Source organism: Hippocampus comes, unplaced genomic scaffold (assembly GCF_001891065.2).
Source record: "Hippocampus comes isolate QL1 unplaced genomic scaffold, H_comes_QL1_v1.1 scaffold137, whole genome shotgun sequence".
NCBI lineage: Eukaryota > Metazoa > Chordata > Actinopteri > Syngnathiformes > Syngnathidae > Hippocampus > Hippocampus comes.
Genome location: NW_017806002.1, coordinates 348,135 through 357,819, shown reverse-complemented (window position 1 = coordinate 357,819; position 9,685 = coordinate 348,135). Strand labels below are relative to the sequence as shown.

At 45.1% G+C, this 9,685-nt stretch overlaps 1 protein-coding gene across 1 annotated transcript; it reads left to right on the top strand.

Annotated features, from left to right (window-relative positions):
* Positions 1-429: 429 nt before the first annotated feature.
* plch2b (phospholipase C, eta 2b) lies at positions 430-9,416 on the top strand. The gene is made up of 19 exons (XM_019892395.1): positions 430-805; positions 1,612-1,758; positions 2,243-2,486; positions 2,695-2,824; positions 3,307-3,477; positions 4,005-4,098; positions 4,168-4,371; positions 4,574-4,694; positions 4,772-4,943; positions 6,030-6,242; positions 6,507-6,607; positions 6,809-6,897; positions 6,990-7,175; positions 7,256-7,363; positions 7,437-7,561; positions 7,652-7,736; positions 7,845-7,991; positions 8,089-8,162; positions 8,226-9,416. The coding sequence occupies exons 1-19, from the start codon at positions 520-522 to the stop codon at positions 9,270-9,272; spliced, it is 3,744 nt and encodes a 1,247-aa protein (XP_019747954.1). The 5' UTR covers positions 430-519; the 3' UTR covers positions 9,273-9,416.
* The last annotated feature ends 269 nt before the right edge of the window (positions 9,417-9,685 follow it).

The following is a 9,685-nucleotide window of genomic DNA, read 5'->3' as shown; positions in this document are numbered from 1 at the left end:
GGGAGATTGGAGCTCCGTTTCAAGTTCGCAGATACCACATCTGCTGTACAAGTGGTGGTGGTAATGAACCGCAAACAAATAATAAATATTAATATTTGCTTAATACCGTAAGTGTGGAAGACCCCATTGCTTGGAATCAGGATTACCTGGAAAATTGAAAAGGTGCCCATTCAAAAATGTCAAACTAAATTCTTGTATTTATAATCATTTGCAGCACTGTGTACAAGTTCAAGCATGTCTTCATAATTGAGAGGATGCGATGGAGTGATTATTTGTTTCTCCTTCCTAATGGCCCCGTGGAAATCCCTCCATGAAAGCAAAACTGGAGCCTCACTTCAGGATTAGCACTTGAGGGAGATTTACAAGTGGGCAGTCACATGCTGCGCTCTTCGTCTGTTCGAGCAACAATGCATGCACGACCTGAAGTTGCCTTCTATGTCAGAGGGTAATGAAGACCTGATGTGATGAGGACGTGTGCGTAGGACGTCAACTTTGCAGAGAAGAGTGCCGGCGGGGCTCATGGGACAGGAAAACTGGACACAAATGTTCACTTCAGGGATGAATGCCTCCCCAGGGATGGCGCCGCCGTCACCAGGGATGAGTGGCAGCCCGCCACCAAGAATGAAGACCTTCCAGTCTGAGGGCTCTCCCAAGATTCCTCCCAACCCTCCAAATTCCCCTGCCATGTCCATCATGAGCTCTCCCAGACTGTGGCAGAAGGCCTCCATCTCCAGACTGGCAGAGGAGTTTTTCTGGATTGGTGGGAGTGTGGTCGCTCAGCCCAAATGGAGGCTGGGCCAATTTGGTAAGACTCATTTTTTTTTTTTTTTTAACTATTGTACGGATTTGGTAGAAAATGATGAAGTGAGTTGATATGATAAACACACTTGGGATTTTTAGCACACCTCCAGCAAAGTATGACATTTGTATGCATTCGAATAAACCTGCGGGGAGGCCTTTGAGTCAATAATGGGCATATGGACTGGAGACAATCCTTTGGGATTAGCTGCAGGCTGTGTCACATGTAGTTTTCAGATTACAAACTGGGGTCACCTGATTTTGCCGTGTGTGTGCGCACGCACACACACAAACACACACACATACACATGCGTCTGCTCATTAAAAAAAGAAATTAAAAAAAGATGAAAAAATGTGTTTGTTCAACTCCTATTCAATTTTTTAAGTGTGACAGGTAACAAAAAAAATGCTTGTAATATCTAAAGGTTATTAAAAAGGAAGAAAATGTGCCATTTTTGTATTTTAGCAAGAAACATGATGTGGAGGCACATGTTTTGCTTTTGTGCGGTTAGAGGTGGGGGGTTAGGGACACGGCTTGAATGCAAATAGCAAAAATTAGTAAATATAATCCATATAACTGATCTTCATTCGAATTGCTGTGAAAATCATCAGGTGAACAAATGCAGGAAAACCATCTGTAAATCACATTGTGACACACCCATGATCTCATAACAGTAAACGGAACCCTTCTCACCTCTTACCTCGGTTCATCGTCCACATCGGCTACTGCACACCTTTTTATGCATTGTCAACATGAAATTGAGATGAGGTTTTTTTTTTGTTTGGGGGGGGGGGGGGCGTGCTCCCCTTTAGTGGAAAGGTGCATGTGCACAATGCAGACAGGGACCCAGATGACCAAAATGAAGGGAAAGAAGAAAGGACTCGTACGCTTCTACTACTTGGATGAACATCGCTCGTGCATCCGGTGGCGTCCCTCCAGGAAACAAGACAAAGCCAAAAGTAAGCTATTATAAATGTATGATATTTTTTCCCCGTCCTTTAATCATAGAGGAAAAAAATCCACTGCGCTCACAGTCCAGACAATAGGGAAGTCAAGTGAGAAAGTACAGGGAGAAAAATGTCCTTACCACCCATGGTTGGAGGCCTCCAATCATCCTGTCAGGCTTCATGAGAGGTTTGTTGTGGTTGGCGCAGCACAGAGAAACAGATTATGCTGCAATGCACGAGAGCACTGTCATTAACACTTTAATTAATCATGAATATTAACAGTCAGAAATCTTTTCTAAATATCCATTCGTCCATTGTCTGTCGCTCTTGTGCTCCTTAGGCTGATATATAGCAAATGCACGGATGCATCCATCCATGAATGGATCATAAAATGACTTCATCACAGCATATCAAAGCAATGCACAGTCATCATAGAAATATGCCCTCCATACATAAATACAGCAGAGTTGTCAACGATTTATCATCTTTGTTTCAGTTACAATTGACTCCATCCACGAGGTGCGCGAGGGGAAAAAGTCTGAAGTTTTCAGGAGGTACGCTGACAACTGCTTCGATCCAAATTGCTGCTTCAGCATTTACTATGGCGAGCGTGTCAAGTCCCTGGACCTGGTCAGCTCCAACGGCGAGGAGGCCCGCACGTGGATTACCGGACTCAAGTACCTCATGGCCGGCATCAGCGACGAGGACAGCTTGGCTCGGAGGCAGCGCACCCGCGATCAATATCCTTTGATGCTGCCAGAGGAGGCAAAAGGACACACATTTAAGTACAAGTACAAAAATAGAAGTGCGGATTCAAGTCCTGAACTTAACTAAATGTTTAAAAAAAACATAATAATACTCTACAATACCAAAGTACTTTGTCACGCCTCTAAGCAATCGTAGAACAGTACCAACCCGCTTGTCACCTGCCTTAACTTCAGGTCTCACGTGGCTTCAGCAGACTTTCTCGGAGGCAGACAAAAATGGAGACGGCACCCTGAGCATTGGAGAAGTCCACCAGCTGCTTCACAAGCTCAACGTGAATCTACCCAAACAGAAAGTCCGTGCGATGTTCCAGGTAAGACCTTGATCACACCTTTCAAGTCTAACATCGTGCTGCTTTTTGCATTGATCATATTGGTCAGCTTTTGGTTTTCATTTGGGGGAAGGAAACTAGGCTGTTGCAGCAAAGTATAAACCGTGTAGTATAAAACCAGACCAATAGGCTAAACTCAGTTCCAGCCTGCCGAATTTTACGAGCGTACATGACTGTCACATGTCAGACAATCACAGGGCATATAGAGACAAACAATTCTTTAATCAAGCACTCACATTCATATCATCACTGAGTGGGAAGTGGAAACGACGCAGAGACGTCAAGTGACAGAATCACTCCACTGTCAGTGACTGGTGTTAATCAATACAGTTTGGTAAAGATGACTACTACAGTAAAGTAAATGGATGGCACGAGCTACCCAATGAAGAAATATGGTCCTATCGTCTAATGTGTGGTGCAGTTGTGGAAACAATACAAACATAGAGCTCCATATCATTTTGCAGGAGGCGGATACAGACGAGAACCAAGGCTCTTTGGGATTCGAGGAGTTCTGTTCCTTCTACAAGATGATCTCCACGCGGCGAGACCTCTACCTCATCATGATTTCTTACAGCAACCAAAAGGAAGTCATGGACCTGCACGACCTCGCCCGCTTCCTGGAGAACGAGCAGAAGGTACAACGACGTGTCAAAAAGTTTGCGTGCATTTCTACCCCTGCTTACTTACAGCTGGTATTATTTAGTGTCACCGTTGCTTATTTTAAGGAATCACAGAGACACTCTGCAAAGCCACCTCGGACTTCGCTGTTATGATCACTCTCACTGCAGTCATTTGGACACTGTGATAAACAGTCGGACTTACTATGAGCAGGATTAGCCGTGGAGTCATGATTGAGAGTACCCAGAGAAAACCCACGTAAGGTTGAAGAGAATATGCAAACTCCACGCAGGAAAGAGATTATAACCTGAGCGTCAGAACTTTGAGATAGACGTGTTAAGTACTTTTCGGATGAGCTGATGGCACCAGAGTCAAAGGACTGATCAATTGAGGGGTAGCGGCAGACTAAGGGGCTGATGTGAAGGGACTTGGTGTCAGGTTAATAATCTCTTTCTGAATACAGACGCAACAAACAGAGAGGCTGAGGTGGAGAGGGTGAAAACTTTCAAATTACTCAATTTAACACGTTATTTTTGATCGACAGATGCGAGGTCTACCCAGAGAGCACCTGATGGAAATTGTGGCGAAGTTTGAGCCGTGTCCTAACAACCTTCAACGTCTGGTTCTGGGAATAGATGGTACGAGCACGACGCCGACTACATCCGCCAGTTTCAGACGACATCCATTCAACTGTTCTTTCTGTCCAGGTTTCACCAACTACATGCGAAGTCCCGGAGGTGACATCTTCAATCCAGAGCATAACCAGGTGAACCAGGACATGACGCAGCCGCTGTGCAACTACTTCATCGCCACATCGCACAACACCTACCTCACCGGAGACCAGCTGCTGTCTCAGTCCAGTGTTGAGATGTACGCTTATGTTCTCCAGGCTGGCTGTCGTTGTGTGGAAGGTGAACCTCTTTAACCCGATGCTCCCGTCTTAACATGAGACCACCGTATTCAAAAGATGGTCTTGCGCTTTAGATAGCTCTGATGAATTTCACTCTCTAACATTTGGCAAATACAAAATGAAATTTGAAGCAATGGATTGTGTCAGCGGGGCTGCTGTAAGTATTGAGTTTGAGTACATTTGCCACCTCTGTTCTTCTGCAGTGGACTGCTGGGATGGGCCAGATGGCGAGCCCATTATTCACCATGGCTACACCTTGACATCCAAAATCCTTTTCAAAGATGTCATCGAAACGATCAACAAATACGCCTTCACCAAATCACAGTATGCAGTCATTCAGTCAAATTAGCCAGTCGAGGTAAACAAATCTTTCAAGTATGACTTCTTCCTCCCCTCTGCAGGTACCCGGTGATTTTGTCCATAGAGAACCATTGCACTGTGCCTCAGCAGAAGAAAATGGCAGAATATCTGAAGGAGGTGCTGCAGGAGAAGCTGGACCTGTCCAACGTCAACACGCATGAATGCAAAAAGTTGCCCTCCCCAGAAATCCTCAAAGGAAAAATCTTAGTCAAGGTGAGACTGAGACGCCTTACTAACAACCTACAGAGGAACCTGCAAAATCAAGCGTGATCCAATTCCTGGACGGGATTTGTTCAAACAAGCACACAGTGCTTACTGCACCTACCTTTCTATCTACCTACCTAGTTGCCAGCCAACCTACCTACTACTTACGACCCTCCTAAGTACCTCATTTACCTGCTACCCACCTGCGCATTTACATACCTAACTACCTAACTTTCTGCCGACGACCTATTTATGAAGCTACTTACTTATGTACCAACATATCTACCTGCTATCTACCGACCTTCTAAGCTACCAAACTACCAACCTTCCTACCGCCCTAGTAAGCTACCTACTTACGGCTCTGTCTACTTGACTCCTACCTACCAACTTACCAACCTAAATACCTCCTAAATATTGACCTACCTACCTACTAAACTACCTATCCTTTTCTTACTTACAACTCCTGCTACCTCGCTCGAACTCAGAACATTGATAGGCCCACACTCTACTCCGCTCCACTATCTCTTTGACCTGTTGCCCTTTAGCAGGTGCTCCAGCACATTACAAGCCAAAACATACCGATGACTCAAAGACAACCTCCCAGAGCTGTCCTAGCAGTGGATTCAAACCAGCACTACAGAAATCCAACATTCTAATACTGTGTATTTTTATCTTTTAGTGTGGCTTGATGTTTACGCACATTGGTGCTGCTATTCAATTTTGTTGTACCTTGTGGTACAATAACAATCAAGCCAACGGCTGGCCTAGTTACCTGTTTACTTACCCACTTATCAACAACCAAATTACCTACTTCATTAATTGCCTACTTACCTACTACTTTGTTACCAAACTATTTACTTGTACAGCTAACCATTTACCTACCAACCTGCCGACCCACCAACCTGACGACTTACATACCCACCTACCTACCTACCTATTTACCGACCTACCTACCTAGGTAGGTTAGGTAGGGCATATCCCTCCGTCAAAGAGTACGATTCATACCATCGTGATCCAAATGGTAAAATTTGGAAGAAATATTCCTTGATCCTGGTTTTCATCCATATTCAACAAAAGTTATTTGATGTGTTGCAGGGAAAGAAGCTCCCAGCAAACCTGGACCCGAATGCCGAGGAAGGAGATGTGTCTGATGAAGATACCGGGGATGACGAAGAGGAGGAGGATGAGGAAGAGGAAGATTCTCAGGCAAATTCATCTCCTGTTTTAAGCACACTTTCATTGGATGAGCATCGTATTTACTGTACAAGAACTCTCGTAGGAGGAAAACAGCGGTCTAGCTGCTCGACAGCCCAAGAATAAGAAACGCTTCGGCAGATCCATCATGAGGAGCTTCAAACGCAAGGTCCGCCTCTTGGTTTGGATGGCTTCGATGCAGAGAAGGGAAATCCAGGTCCAGAAAGTAAAAATTCTACCATGGTTATGCTTTGCCACAAAAGTGGCTAAAGCCAAACCGTGGCAGGATTTTTAAAAACTTTCTGGACAAGGATTTCCCATCTCTGCCTGGAAATGCTTGGAACATAACATTAAGTGTCATTTATGTGATTGTTGCAGAGGAAAAAGAGAATGCGGGTGAGGAGTAAGGTCAGGTCTGATGGAGAGTCAGACTACAGCAGCAGCAGCAGGGACAGGACACAAATTGTTTATCACCCCAAGTAAAGCTCTTTTCTGTTTCATCTTTGATCTTCCAATTGTGACTACCCGATTCATAAATGTCAGAATTGCTCACTCATATACACATTTTCCAGTGGATATCAAAAGGTTTATTTGGTTACTTTACTTCACACTTAAATGGCCCTGGAGAGACACAAATATCGTGAACAAGCAATTAAAGTTAATTTTCCAAAATACTTCAGGAAGAGGAAGACAATGAGGCTGTCCCGTGCTCTGTCCGACCTTGTCAAGTACACAAAGTCCGTGCGAGTGCACGACATAGAAACACAAGGTAACCTTCATTTAATTTTACGATTTGGGTCTAAGAAATAAATGTAATTTTTTTCGTTTGGTTGTTTGTGTTGTCTTGTTTTTGTCTGGAAGCCTTTACAAACAGTTGGCAGGTGTCGTCACTCAACGAAACCGTCATGAACCAGATTGTCCTGCTGAAACCTGGTCAGCTGGTGCGCTTCAACCAGCGCCAACTCCTGAGGGTCTACCCATCCAACTACCGGGTGGACTCCAGCAACTTCAACCCACAACCCTACTGGAACGCAGGATGTCACATGGGTAAAATTATGAAATAAATAAATGTGTATTAATGTGTGAATCTACAAGCATGTTTTACAATTGGATACCTTTTATTCCAGTTGCAATGAACTACCAAACAGAAGGTCGCATGCTTGAACTGAACCAAGCCAAATTCTCAAGCAATGCAAACTGCGGATACATTCTGAAGCCTAAAATCATGCGTAAAGGTATGCAACTATTCTTCATCTGTATGAATTGACGAGCATCCCTTTGATTATTTTTTGTTTTTGTTTTTTTCAGGTGCCTTTAACCCCAATGTGGAGGATCCACTTCCAGGACAGAAGAAGATTCAGTTAGTGCTGAAGATCATCAGCGGACAGCAGCTTCCCAAACCTAAAGACTCCATGTTTGGGGACAGAGGAGAGGTCAGTATAAAATATCGTACTGCACTTAGGCTATTTCTTTTCAGCCTATAAAGACACGTCACATATTTGATTTGTCTTTGGCACTGACAGATCATTGATCCCTTTGTGGAGGTTGAAATCATCGGCCTACCCATTGACTGTTCAAAGCAGCAAACCAGGGTGGTGGATGATAACGGTATTTCAGTTTTCACATCCCATTAAAGTAGCATTGCCGTTTTGAAAGGTAGGTAAGTAGGTATGAAAGTAGATGAATGTATGAACCCTGCATTTTACTGTCCCTCAGGTTTCAACCCCATGTGGGAGGAGACTCTTGTCTTCCACATTCTAATGCCACAGATTGCTCTGGTGCGCTTTCAAGTCTGGGATCATGATCCCATTGGGAGAGATTTCATTGGCCAGAGGACCATAGCCTTGAGCAGCATGATGCCAGGTAAAAGCCGCAGACTGGCTGTCAAGAGGTGGTCACTATCAGTAAATAGTAAACAATCATCTGAAATAAATGAGATCCCTCTTTTTTGAATTCGTAGGTTATCGACATGTGTACTTGGAAGGCATGGCGGAGTCTTCCATCTTTGTTCATATTGCTATCATTGACGGCAAGGTAAGTTCTTTGCAAAGATATCCACGTTTAACCTTTTAATTTATGAAACATTTTGTGTCATAGGTAAAACCAGCAAATGCTGTGCAAGTGGCCAGAAAGCAAATCCAAAAAGCAACCCAGAAGCACATGAAGGGACCCCATAAGCAGCCATCCGTCGACTCGTCCGTGCAGTCCTCGGAAGACTGGCCCCCACCATTCCTCCGCAAGGATGCCGACTCCTTCTCCCAAGACAGCAGGAACGGAGAAATGGCCGTTCTGGTCCAAGGGCCCGCCACCAAGGCCGCCATGCACAAAGGGATCATGAGTGAACCCGTGAGACGCGCCCACCGAGTCAAAATTCATGACCCTAGGAGAGGGATCTTCAGCAAGATGTCCTCCACGGATTCAAACCCTGTGCCGGCATTGCTGCTTCAAGACAGCTTTGACCTGGACAGCCCTTCACGTCCAAACAGTCCCATTGAGGACAGACAGGATCCTGTTCCGGATAACTTCAATGAGCCTCAGTCTTTGTCTGAAGGTACTAAGTTGCAGACACTTCACACATTTGGACCAGAGGAACCTGAACCTCCTGTGGCGGTCCAAGCAGAAGCACAAACTGTCCCAGAGCCACCGGACGAAGCGTCACATGCAGCCACTCACTCGACAACACAACATCCCTTACATTCCGAAGCCAAATTTGTACCTCTTGTCCCTCCACCATCCCCGGCTCGGGTCAGAAGGACCTTGGAGGCCCCGACTATCCCCAGACCCTCCACCCCGATACGAACAAAAGTCCGGTCGTGCAGCTGCGATCGAAATCCCAACACCTCCCCCATTACACCCATGGTCAGCCGCAAGCCTGCTTCCCACTGGCAGACCGGGCGAGTCCAGAGTATGTACAAGGACATCGGCCGACAGGTGAGGACTGTACCCAACGGTCTGTGCTTGTCCGACAGCTCATCCAGCAGTGGGGGCAGTTCAGACAGCCTGGAGTTCAAAGATGCCCCGGTTGTGGCGGGTGCGGAGCAGTGCGTCGGCACACTACAGAGGGAGATGAAGACACTTTTTGATGAAAAGCTGAGAGCGATCCGATGTCAATCGCCACTTTTGTTTGACGATCAGGATTTGTGAAAACATAGCCTTTAGGCTTTGACGCTACTGGTCAGGCTACCAATGTACAGTGTTAACTTGATTTACAGTTTCGTATGTTGTGTGATCAGGCTTGTTCCTCACTATGCAGTTACGATTTGTTTGTTTTTTTGTTGTTTTTTGGGGGGGCGTGGGGGTATGCTCCATTATTTGATGAAAAATTTGGATATTTGCTTTTTGAGGGCTCAGGGCAACACCATGTCTCATGGAAAAAAAATTGCCAAGCACTAAGGTTAAACTGAGGGGAAGAACTTCACTCAGCCAGGTCGTAGTTCAAGAGAAAAACAGACGTTCACTGTATAGCAAATACATTTTCCCAATTTGAATGAATTTAAATTGCTGTTCCAGTCTACCCCCTCCCCCAAAGACACCTTTTTTATGTCTTTTTAATAATA

What these genes read in the sequence shown, in the direction of transcription:
- plch2b (XM_019892395.1), top strand. Translation starts at nt 520, where the DNA reads ATGGGACAGGAAAACTGGACACAAATGTTCACTTCAGGGATGAATGCC. An exon ending in AAGGAAAAATCTTAGTCAAG is followed by an intron (nt 4,944 to 6,029) that starts GTGAGACTGAGA and finishes GATGTGTTGCAG; the next exon opens with GGAAAGAAGCTCCCAGCAAA. An exon ending in CTTGAGCAGCATGATGCCAG is followed by an intron (nt 7,992 to 8,088) that starts GTAAAAGCCGCA and finishes TTGAATTCGTAG; the next exon opens with GTTATCGACATGTGTACTTG.